The sequence below is a fragment of the Bufo gargarizans genome, chromosome 1 (assembly GCF_014858855.1).
Source record: "Bufo gargarizans isolate SCDJY-AF-19 chromosome 1, ASM1485885v1, whole genome shotgun sequence".
Taxonomy (NCBI): Eukaryota; Metazoa; Chordata; class Amphibia; order Anura; family Bufonidae; genus Bufo; species Bufo gargarizans.
Window position 1 is genome coordinate 123,716,565 of NC_058080.1, and position 13,034 is coordinate 123,729,598.

General features: G+C 42.7%; 1 protein-coding gene across 3 annotated transcripts in view; it reads right to left on the minus strand.

Moving 5' to 3' along the window:
• Window positions 1-2,984: 2,984 nt before the first annotated feature.
• PDLIM3 (PDZ and LIM domain 3) overlaps window positions 2,985-13,034 on the minus strand; it is a 67,654-nt gene continuing 57,604 nt past the window's right edge. For all 3 annotated transcript variants that reach the window (XM_044297772.1, XM_044297782.1, XM_044297763.1), the window contains one exon: window positions 2,985-3,760. In XM_044297772.1, coding sequence (XP_044153707.1) covers window positions 3,571-3,760 — 190 coding nt within the window. In that variant the 3' untranslated portion in view covers window positions 2,985-3,570. The remainder of the gene's footprint in view (window positions 3,761-13,034) is intronic.

Below are 13,034 nucleotides of genomic sequence, written 5' to 3' on the forward strand. Positions count from 1 at the left end.
ATGTCACCACCATAAAACCAGTGACACATTCCCTTTAATAATGCCCTCCGCATGGTCTTTTTGAGAGGTTTCGCCTTCTTTTAAAAAGGAAACCAACAGTTCGGCCAATCATTTGCAGTTTTGTGGAGATTTATTAAATGTTCGTTGTAACAAAAAGCCACTCATTCTTTTCAAATTAAAAAAATTATGTGGTAGCCTGACAACGTTTAGCTTTGTTTTCTCATGGTTACTCCACAGAATTTAACAAAATATCTAAACAGTTTTGTGCTTCTAGTAGCATCTTTAGTAAAGGGAAAAAATAAATAAAGGGGTTTTCAGGGGAGAATAAAAAAAAATTGGGCCAGAGCATGTTAAAATAGCAAAGAAGCTTTAACGAAATGCTAGGAATGGCACGCTCAACCAATCACTGGCCTAACAGGGGGTTCAGACCTGAGCGTTCTGAAACGAATGCTCTGTATGCGCGATTGTACGGGCGTTTACAATCGCGCATACAGAGACAGGCGTGCACACATTGTCGCGCGTTCCCGAATATCTATGTGCGGGAACGCGCGACAAACGCCCCAAAAAAAGCTCAAGAACTTGTTTGAGCGTCGGGCGTTTTGCAGCGCGATCGTACGCGCTGTAAAACGCCCAGGTGAGAACCATTCCCATAGGGAATCATTGGTTTCTCCTTGTTGAGCGTTTTACAGCGCGTAGGATCGCGCTGTAAAACGCTCAGGTCTGAACTTAGGGTTAGTGTTTCTGGTGTGTTGAGCAGCAGGGACTGAAGCAGCGCCCTAATGGTCGGGGGGGGGGGGGGAATCAGTGGTGGTGAGTAAAACTGCTTTGTTTGTTTAACATGCTCTGGACATTTTTTAAGTGAAAATTCTTCCAGGAAAACACTTTTAGTAATGTAATATTTTTTTGCTGCGATGTTAATACTCCACTGTCTAGATCGCCTGCATTTCCTTGCAGGTCTTAGGCCCCTTTCACACGGGCGACTATTCCGCATGCGTGAGTTGAACGTATTGCACCCGCACTGAATACCGACCCATTTATTTCTATGAGGCCGTTCAATTCCAGTCTGGACATTTATCCGAATATTTATTCGAAAATATCACCATACAGTTGATTACTTATCTTCTAACTGTCGAATATTTATACATTGAACTACCTGCAAATCACTATCGATTTTTCTGTATAACCAGGACATACCTTATCAAAGTCAGATATATTATGCTTTTGTAAGCCAACGCCACTTAACCATTTTGCTCTTAATCTGTATAACTTTTTATTACACTTTATAGTGTATTTTTATAGAGGATTTTTATTATATATTTAGTTTTATTGTAATCTCGTTGAATTTTAGATCTATATATTGGTGTAATAAATGTAATAATCTTTGAATAGTTTCTGTGTGGCCCATTGGGAGAGTGCTCAGCCTCTCTACATATTATATTTATTTTCATTTGTGACCGGGTGAGTCATTAGGCTTAGCAGCACCCATTCATAGTATTTTAGATCTATATATTGGTGTAATAAATGTAATAATCTTTGAATAGTTTCTGTGTGGCCCATTGGGAGAGTGCTCAGCCTCTCTACATATTATATTTATTTCCATTTGTGACCGGGTGAGTCATTAGGCTTAGCAGCACCCATTCATAGTTACAGGCGACAGAGAGCCACCATACTCTGTTTACTATTAATGTTAGGCTAGTTTCACACTTGCGTTGTAAGACCCAGCAGGCTGTTCTGGCAGGATCTGGCATGGCCAGAAACCACAGCATTGCCGTCCAGCCCCATTAAACTATTATGGGGACTGGTGGAGATCTGGCTGCAACCCGGCAAATATGCCAAGAAACAGCCGGATAAAAACCGTTGCACGCAGTGGTTTTTTGTCTTGCCGATTCTCAGCATATTGGCCATGTTGCAATCAGATCTCCGCTGGTTCCAATTATAGTTCAATGGGGCTGGATATAAACGCTGTGGCTTCTGGCCATGCCAGATCCAGAGAGCTCAGACAGGCTGTTCCATACCGGATATCACAATGCTAGTGTGAAAGTAGCTTAAGTCTACAAACAGGTGGTGTAGTTAGGCTGCTTTCAGTGATTTTCATCAGTGATTTTGAGCAGGAATGGAGGCTACACAGAGATAAGGTCTCTTGCACACGAACGTGTGCGCCCTGTGGCCGTGCTGTGTCCCGCAAATTGCGGGCCGTAATGCACGAACACCCACCGTGGGGCAGCCGCAGTGGATCACGGACCAATTTACTTTAATGGGTCCGCGATCCGGCCGTTTCGCAAAATGGTAGGACATGTTCTATCTTTTTGTGGAACGGAAGTACGGGACGAAACCCCATGGAAGCACTCCATAGTGGTTCCGTTCCGTGCTTCCGTTCCGCATCTCCTGATTTGTGGACCCATTGAAGTGAATGGGTCCGCATCCGTGATGTGGAATGCACACGGAAAAGTGCCTGTGTATTGCAGATCCGCAAATTCGGTCTGCAATACGGCAATAGGCAGCACAGGCGGGCAGTGTGAAAGAGGCCTTATGGAAAGATTTGCACCTGTCTTGTGAATTTGACCCGCACCTCACAATCACTGCTAGAAATCACTGACTGTGTGAAAGTGGCCTTGGGTAAAAGTCACGCATCAGATTTATTAAGTGTGTGATACTGTAATGTTTGGTGCATCTACTTCAGTAATCTGCCCTGTGAGTGTTGTTTAACTGTTTCTTATTCATTACCGCTGACAATAACTGGTATTTTTGATTATAGGACAATTCGTATGAAATGAATGGGATAGCCCTTCCAAATGTTTGTGGAAAAAATCTTCAATGTGTGAACAGATCCGGAGAACAACTTTGTCATTATTACCGCTAGTCCTGTGACCTGTGTGTGCACAATATGCAAGAGATGTACAGGCAGCAAGTATCGTCGTCAACATAATTCAGCAATTCATTTCTGTAAAATAACTAAAAAGAAAAAAAGAGACCCAGTCCATAGGTTGGTGAATGTTGTAATTTATAATTTATTTGTATCTTTTTCATACGTGTCCTTCTCTAGATGTTAGTACCACTGGTTTATGACATGCAGGTTTCGCTTGAATTGAAGGAAACCTATTGTCTCATTCTGTTATTTGCTGTATTGTTCGGGCTGCTCGGCATTGCACAAAGCTGAGTAAACAACCATTGAATTATTGTGATTTTTATATCATCTGTGTAATAGCTTTAGAAAGCAGCCTGTTATTGTAGAAAGCACATTCCGCGGATGCAATAGTAAAAACGTAAAGGTGAAAGTGCAGTGCTTTCATGTGCGTGAAACAATTTATCTAAGTTATATGCTATTTTTCAAAAAAAAGCTTTTTTTTGTCATGTCTTCTTTCAATTGATTAAGCTGTGGAAAATCACATCCAGTACCCAGATGAAAACTCAGGTGAAAGTCAATTTATTTTCAGTGTAATGTAGAACTGACTTTCTTGGTAATATTTTAGTTTTTCATGCTGTTGGAAAACCTTCCATTTTCATTCCACATGAAAGCATATGCATCGTTCAACTGGTCTGTTATTCTCAAGTTGTTGAAGTTTGCTCCATTTATGCCCTTGGGTAGACTGTGACTGCATCATATCCTTCTGGTGGTCTCATACGTGCTCTTGCATGGGCTTCACAGTACAACTGGCCCTCCACAAAGAAGTATCCTTTCTGTTTCAGGTTCAGGCTGCAGTCTGCACAGACAAAGCAGTCGGGGTGGCGGAACTTGTCCTTAGCTTTTACCACAGTGCCTCTGCGATATGAAAAAATAGAGGTTTCAGTTTTCATCTAATTGACATGATCTCATATGTTTTATTATTGTAATGAACAGTTTTTTTCCACCTTTCTATTATTCTTGCATGTAGTCAGTCCATAGTAAGACCCTGATCAGTGCTGACTGACAAATGATAATACAGGGCAGTTTTCCATGGTATGTCATCTTTAAGGCTCCTTCACACTACCGTTGGTGTCCCATTCCCGTATTGCGGACCGCGTTTGCGGATCCGCAATACACCGGCACCGTTCCGTTGTCATTCCGCATCACGGATGCGGACCCATTCATTTCAATAGGTCCGCAAATCCGGAGATGTGGAATGGAAGCACTACAGAGTGCTTTCTGGGGTTCCGTTCCGTACCTCCGCCCCACAAAAAGATAGAACATGTTCTATCTTTTTGCGGAACGGAGGGATCCCGGACCCATTCAAGTGAATGGGTCTGTGATCCCCATATGCCTGCCCCACGGAAGGTGTCCGTGCATTGCGGACCGTAATTTGCGGTTCACAGCATGGGCACAGGACACCAACGGTCGTGTGAATGAGCCCTTTGTTACACTTACACTTACAATTGATGTCCCCAAATATATTTTCTAACCATTTGGGGTGTACTTTATAAAGAGATTGTGCAGCACTAGTATATTGATGACTTCAGAATATCAGATTGTGGGAGATCTGACTCCTGCCTATCAGCTGTTTGAAGAGACCACTGCGCTCGTTCGAGTACTGCGGCCTCTTCACTGTTCAACCGCATGCTGTGTAGTCTAGATCAAGTAAACAGGATGAGTAGTTCTAGTTACACTTAACCGCTGCTATGAGCTAGACGCCACACAGTTTAAGGCCTCATGCACACAGCCGTTGTTTGGGTCCGCATCCGAGCCGCCGTTTTTGCGGCTCAGATGCGGACCCATTCACTTCAATGGGGCTGCAAAAGTTGCTCTGTTCCGTGGTCCCGCAAAAAAATAGAACATGTCCTATTCTTGTCCATTTTGCAGACAAGAATAGGCATTTCTACAGTGGGCCGCCCGTTCCGTTCTGCAAATTGCGGAAGGCACACGGGCGGCTTTCGTTTTTTGCGGATCCGCGGCTGCGGACCGCAAAAAACGGCAGGGTCGTGTGCATGTAGCCTAACAGTGAAGAAATTGCTGGGCTCACATGAGCGCCACAGCCTCTTCAAACAGCTGATTATTGCGGGTGCAGGGTGTTGGACCCCTGCTGATCTGATATTGAATAACTATATACGGTACTTGTGCTGGAAAATTCCATTAAAGGTTTTGTTTTCTGCAAAGTTAACCCCCTTCCTGACCTCTGCCCTACATGTAAAGTATAAGTTAGGTATTCAAACATGGTGCCTGCACAGGACCTGAGTGGGTGCCATAGATGCCGGGTTTCTGCTGTTTTAAACAGAAGACACCCAGAGCTAATATCTGTGATCAGCAATAACACCGATTACAGACATTTAACCTTTCAGATGCCGTGATCAAATGTGACCATGGCATCTGAGAGGCTTTTTCACCAGAAACACTGTGCTCCCAGGGCCTGAACTGCTCCTCTATGCCAAAGTTGAAGAAGCAGTTTGTTCTTTGTGGTAGCCTTCTAAAGGCTTTGAGCGTATATGCAAATGAGACTCTAGGAGCATTGCTGTTTCACCTAGAGCAGGGATCAGCAACCTCCGGCCCTCCATCTGTTCAGATTCTACTACTCCCAGAATGTTTGCATGCTGAGAGTTGTAGTTTCACAGCAGCTGGAGTGACGAAGGTTGCTTATCCCTGACCTAGAGGCTTTGCAACTCAACTGCTGTGCCCCCTGCAGTTTGATTGACAGGGCCTGGTGTGACGAAGCTTATACTGCCTGGTACTGTCAATCAAATTGCAGACAGCATGGCAGTTACAGAGAGAGAGGAGCCTCTAGGAGTAACGGCAACACCCCAGTTACTCCTAGAAGCTCAATTGCATATATTAAAACTTTATTTTTATCATCAGTGGGGGCACATATGAATATGGGACCAATATAGATGCCTTCACCTGCCAAAGCACATGTAACAGGTCAGCCAGTTTCATAGGTACAAATCTGCTGACAGATGCCCTTTAAACTTTGTATCCAAAAGAAAAAAGCTTAGTGGTGCAGAGAAGTTCAGAATGGCCCATAGAATTCTATTGGAGCCTTATGTGGTTGTGTGTGTGAGGCCACAGTTTAAAAATGAGTTGAATAAAACAGGACAAGATTTTAATGGGCTGCCACATTTTGGCCTTTTGTGACCAAGATGGGAATAGCTCCCAGTATATGCTAGCCTGGGCTGGCTGAACTTACAGAAACATATGAGCTGCTTGCACTACGCTGTTTCTGTAACTCCCATAGCAGTGAGTGGGAGCTACACAAACAGTATAGTACAACAAGCTACACTGTTTCCATAGCTTGAAGTTATGGAAACGGCATAGCTCCTTTTCACTAATATGGGAGCTACAGAAACAGCGGCCATTTCTTTAGTATACAGCAGGCACCCAGCCCCACTGACAGGGAATGGCGATAACACCGAACCACTTCATTTAACCCCTCAGATGCCGCAGTCAACAGTGATCACAGCATTTCTGAGGTAAGACAGAGGGATGCATCTCCATCTGCCTCCCAATCGGAGCATTGTAATTGTGGGGCTCTGATCAGTTACCTTGTCAGCTTGAGGCCTGCTGAGGCTTCCATGGGCTATTATAGTAACGTCCCTGCTAAGCTGTGCACAAGGCAGGGAGCGCATCAGAATGCTGTTCAACCTTATAGATCTCTGTTGAATGGGACAAGGAACCAGAAGATCCCATGTTCGGGGGGGGGGGGGGGTGTAATAGTTATTAAGTATTCCAATTTTACATATAAAATATATAAACAATAACAAAAACATTAGGTATCCCCATGTCCAAAAATGTCTGAACTACTAAAAATAAAATAAAAAAATTATATATATATTTTTTTTTGTCACCTTGTACCTCCCAAAAAATTTCATAACAATACCAGTAATTGTAAAAAAAAAAAAAAAAAACACATACAGCTCTGTAGACCAAAATATAAAAAAGTTTTTGCTGTCAGAAAATGGTGATGCAAATAAAGGTTTTTATAAAAAAAAAAAAAAAGTAAAACTAAATAAAAATTATACAAGTTTGGTATCACCATAATCGTATTGAGCTGCAAAACAAGGACGTCATTTTTAGTGCACACTGAACGCCATGATGCGAAAACCCCCCAAATTTTGTCAGAATAGTTTTTTTTTATTTTATTTTTTCAGTTTGACCCCACAAATAATTTTTTCCCAGTTTTCCAATACAAGTCAGGGTAAATTAAATGGTGTACTTAAAAAATGGATCTTGCCCCGCAAACAATAAGCCCTCATAAGGCCATGTAAACAGAAACATAAAAAAGTTATGGCTAGTAGTGGGGGGGAAATCAAAAAGAGTAAGAGTAACTAAACTTTTGATTCACTTTTTGGTCAAATGTCCCTAATGCCATAATAATACTATTTGTAATATACTTTATTTATTAATTTTGTATTTTTAATAGACTTTTCCCTCCCTAAAGCGCCGATTTCCTGCACGCACTAAATCCACTTTTCAGTATACCGCTGAGTTTTCAGCGGTTTATGGAGTACAGACTGTGCGCTCTATCAGGCCTCTTGCACACAGCTGTAGTGCTCCTGTGGCATACGGCGGTTCCGCAATACACGGGGCACCGGCCATGTGCATTCCACATCACGGATGCGGACCCATTCACTTGAATGGGTCTGCAAATCCGGAGATGTGGTGCGGAACGAAAGCACGGAACCCCACGGAAGCACTACGGTGTGCTTCCATAATTTTCCGTTCCATGCTTCCATTGCGCAAAAAAATAGAACTTGTTCTATCTTTTTGCGGAACGGATGGATTGCGGACCGCATTCAAGTGAATGGGTCCGCGATCTGCATGCGGCTGCCCCACGGTCGGTGCCCGTGCAGAGAACGGAGTACGTGCAGGAGCACACATTGCTGCTCCTGCCTGTGCCCCACAAGGTTTACTAAATGCTGGCATAGCACATGGGTATCCAGACAGGAGCAGCAATGTGCGCTCCTGCCTGTATTCCGTACACTGCTGAGAAGTCAGCGGTGTACAGAAAAGTGGATTTTAAGTGCACAGAAAAAGGCTTTAGAGGGGGTAAAGTCTATTATGCCATAATAATTTATAGTACAAAAAGTATTATTATGGCATTAGGCACATTTTACCAAAAAGTTAATCAAACGTTTATTTACTATTTAAGGTGTTAAAGAGGACCTTTCACCGATTTATGACACTGTGAACTAAGAATACAGACATGGAGAGCGGCGCCCGGGGATCTCACTGCACTTACTATTATCCCTGGGCTCCGCTCTGTTCTCCCGCTATGCCCTCCGGTATCTCCGGCCACTAAGTTATAGTAGGCAGAGATTTCAGTCACTAACTTATGGTAGGTGGAGTCTGCCCTTGTTCTGCTCTAGTGCTGCCCAATCGCAGCGCAAAGCTCACAGCCTGGGAGGTTATTTTCTCCCAGGCTGTGAGCTCTGCAATGCGATTGGCCAGAGCTACAGAAGAACAAGGGCAGACTCCGCCTACCATAACTTTGTGACCGGACATACCGGAGGGCATAGCAGGAGAACGGAGCGGCGCCCAGGGATAATAGTAAGTGCATTGAGCTCCCCGGGCGCCGCTCTCCATGTCTGTATTCTTAGTTCACAGTGTCATAATTGGTGAAAGGTCCTCTTTAAGGTGTTGTTAGGAATTAGATGTGGTGTGGTTGTCTCTTTAAAATAAAAATGTCCAAACAATTCAGGCTTATTTAACCTGTAGAGGACCCACACCGTACATGTACGGCGCAGATGTCCGTGACTTAGGCCTAGTTCACACGAACGTTTTTTTTGCAAGTGTACGGGATGTTTTTCTGTGTTCCGTATACAGAACCATTCATTTCAATGGTTCCGCAAAAAAAACGGAATGTACTCCGGAATGCTTTCCGTTTTTCCGTTCCGTTGAAAGATAGAACATGTCCTATATTTGGCCGCAAATCACGTTCCGTGGCTTCATTCAAGTCAATGGGTCTGCAAAAAAAAAAAAAACAGAACACATACGGAAATGCATCCGTATGTCTTCCGTATCCGTTCCGTTTTTTCTGATCCATCTATTGAAAATGTTATGCCCAGCCCAATTTTTTCTATGTAATTACTGTATACTGTACATGGCATATGGAAAAACGGAAAGGAAACGAAAACACAACGGTATTAAAAAACGGAACAACGGATCCATGAAAAACGGACCGCAAAAAACTATAAAAGCCATACGTTTGTGTGAACTAGGCCTTAAGGACTACCGCTGTACATGTACGGCGCTTTGATCGGGCGGGTGCAGGAGATGCGCCTGCCTAATCCGGGGCAGGTGTCCGGCAGTCACTGATAACCGGAACCCTGCTGCATGCAGGTGACCACCGTAAAAATAAAAAAAAATGTTTTTGTCACCTTGCATCACAAAAAGTGTAATAGCAAGCGATCAAAAAGTCATATGCACCTCAAAATAGTGGCAATCAAACCGTCATCTCACCCCGCAAAAATCATGCCCTACCTATGACAATCGCGCAAAAACTGAAAAAACTATGGCTCTCAGAATATGGAGACACTAAAACATGATTTTTTTTTGTTTCAAAAAGGAAATCATTGTGTTAAAATCACATAAATAGAAAAAAGTAGACATATTAGGTATCGCCACGTCCGTATTAACCCGCTCTATAAAAATATCACATGACCTAACCCCTCAGGTGAATACCGTAAAAAAATATAAAAACTGTGTAAAAAAAGCTATTTTTTTGTTACCTTACATCACAAAAAGTGTAATAGCAAGCGATCAAAAAGTCATATGCACCCTATAATAGTACCAATCAAACAGTCATCTCATCCCAACAAAAAATGAGCCCCTACACAAGACAGTCACCCAAAAAATTAATAAACTACGGCTTTCAGAATGTGGAGACTCTAAAAAATCCATTAAAAAAAAATGTTATGTAAAACTGAAACAAACAACCAAAATTTGGTATTTTTTTTATTTACAACGTAACAACCTGCTCTATAAAAATACCACATGATCTAACCTGTCAGATGAATGTTGTAAAAAAAAAAATTTAAACTGTGCCAAAACAGTTATTTCTTGTTACCTTGCCTCACAAAAAGTGTAATATAGAGCAACCAAAAATCATATGTACCCTAAAATAGTACCAACAAAACTGCCACCTTATCCCATAGTTTCCAAAATGGTGTCACTTTTTTGGAGTTTCTACTCTAGGGGTGCATCAGGGGGGCTTCAAATGAGACATGGTGTCAAAAAACCAGTCCAGCAAAATCTGCCTTCCAAAAACCGTATGGCGTTCCTTTCCTTCTGTGCAATGCCGTGTGCCCGTACAGCAGTTTACGACCACATATGGGGTGTTTATGTAAACTACAGAATCAGGGCCGTAAATATTGAGTTTTGTTTGGCTGTTAACCCTTGCTTTGTAAGTGGAAAAAAATGGATTAAAATGGAAAATCGGCCAAAAAAGTGAAATTCTGAAATTTAATCTCTATTTTCCATAAATTTTTGTGGAACACCTTAAACGTTAACAAAGTTTGTAAAAATCAGTTTTGTATACCTTGAGGGGTGTAGTTTCTAAAATGGGGTCATTTTTGGGTGGTTTCTATTATGTAAGCCTCACAAAGTGACTTCAGACCTGAACTGGTCCTTTTAAAAAGTGGGTTTTGGTAATTTGCTGAAAAACTTCAAGATTTGCTTCTAAGCCTTCTAACCTCCCCAAAATATAAAATGGCATTTACAAAATGATCCAAACATGAAGTAGACATATGGGAAATGTAAAGTAATAACTATTTTTAGAGGTATTACTATCTATTATAAAAGAAGAGAAATAGAAATTTGGTAAATTGGGCTTTTTTTTAAATAAAAAATAAATAAATAATTGACTCCATTTTACCACTGCCATGAAGTACAATATGTGACGAGAAAACAATCTCAGAATGGCTTGGATAAGTAAGTATTAAAGTTATCACCTCACCTAAGTAAGTTTTAAAGTTATCACCACATAAAGTGACATGTCAGATTTGCAAAAAATGGCCGGGTCCATAAGGTGAAAAATGGCAGGGTCCTGAAGTGGTTAAATTGACACAGGAGCCTCATATACAGTGAGGAACAGAAGTATTTGAACACCCTGCGATTTTGTAAGTTCTCCCACTTAGAAATCATGGAGGGGTCTGAAATTCACATTGTAGGTGCATTCCCACTCTGAGAGTCAGAATAAAAAAATAAAAAAATATGATATATATATTTTTTTTAAAGAATTTATTTGTCTTGCACTGCTGAACATAAGTATTTGAACACCTGAGAAACAGCAAGAATTCTGGCTCTCAAAGACCTGTTACTGTGCCTTTAAAAAGTTCTCCTCTACTCAATAGTGTATCACCCGTGGGTGATGTAAGACATCAGCGCTGGCAAACAAGCTAAACAGCTAATCCCATTGGAGTTTACTGAATGGATTGGCATCTAACCCTGGAAAAAGAAGGTGGTATAGAAAAGTGGGCTGTACTGGGATGAATATATACTATCTTTGTCAGAAATAAGCAGTGAATGCAAGCGTTAATAATAGTAATAGTGGTGCGGTCCGTACCTTATACTTCTCCCACTTTATTCCCCTAGTTCATTCTGGTGATTGTATTGCGCTCTTCTCGATTCTTTTTTCTTTGTAGGTGTATCTTTAAGTCAGGGCGTCCTCCTTGCTCACCTTCTAGCAACAGCGCTTCCCCGGCCGGAAGCACGCGAGGGAGCTTGTGACTTGGTTGCCCGGGAAACCACTATCGGTGACGTCACCGTTGAAAGTAGCGGAGCCTCCGTGGGACAAAAATTTTCCTACGCGTTTCAGAGCCTATCGGGCTCCTTCGTCAGGGATAGTTTGCTGGTAGTGCCTTGGAGGTTAAGTAGCTTGTTCGGTTCCCATGGCAACGTGTATACACATTCCTTAAGGCAACGGAGGTCCCATTATTTGATTATCCAGGGAGCGCTATGAAAGCGATTTTTACTAGAATGCAAGAAGTTCGGTTTCTTGATTATTTGATTATCCAGGGAGCGCTATGAATGCGATTTTTACTGGAATGCAAAAAGTTTGATTTCTTGATTTAACCCATTGGGGGCCAAACTGTTGCATCTGAAGATCCACTTGCTCTCTGGACATGAGTTTAATAAAATCACCTCCCCTCCTTGCTGGCTTCACTCATTAATCTAACTTACTGAGCTCTGAGCTCTTTAAAGACCCCCTGTCCACCCCACAGTCAGTCAGACACCAACTACTACCATGAGGAAAGAGCTGTCAAAAGACACCAGAAAATAAATTGTGGACCTCCACAAGGCTGGAAAGGGCTACGGGACAATTGCCAAGCAGCTTGATGAAAATAGATCAACTGTTGGAGCAATTGTTAGAAAATGGAAGAGGCTAAAGACGACTGTCAGTCTCCCTCGGACTGAGGCTCCATGCAAGATCTCACCTCGTGGGGTATCACTGATGATAAGAAAGGTGAGGAATCAGCTCAGAACTACAAGGGAGGAGCTGGTCAATGACATGAAGAGAACTGGGACCACAGTTTTAAAGGTCACTGTCGGTAGAACACTACGCCGTCATGGTTTCAAATCATGCATTGCACGGAAGGTTCCCCTGCTCAAGTCATCACATGTTCAGGCCCGTCTGAAGTTTGCCAATGACCATCTGGATGATCCAGAGGAGGCATGGGAGAAAGTAATGTGGTCAGTTGAGACCAAAGTAGAACTTTCTCGCCCAGTTTCCTTGGGGGACACAGAAGACCTTGGGTATAGCTCATCTCCATAGGAGGCGTGACACTAAGTGAAGACTGTTAAGCCCCTCCTCCACAGCTATACCCTCAGCCTGGAGAGAGAGACTGCCAGTTTTTGCTTAGTGTCCAAGGAGGCAAGACACTCCCTGCTCTGCAGGGCTCTTTTCTCCTTGTTTAAAATTTTGATTTTTACTTTTTTCTTTTCTTTTTGTTCCAGAACATCAGGGACAACAGAGACGCACTAGACCTCTCTGTTTCTCCCGGGGTCGAGCTGCGCCAGTGCCGGTCATCCGCACTGCTGCCTCCCCCACAGAAGGCAAGGTGGACCAGGGCAGCCCAGCTCCCCTGCATCCCGCCAGCGCAAGGGTCGCCCGCACGCCAAGTCCCTCTTCCAG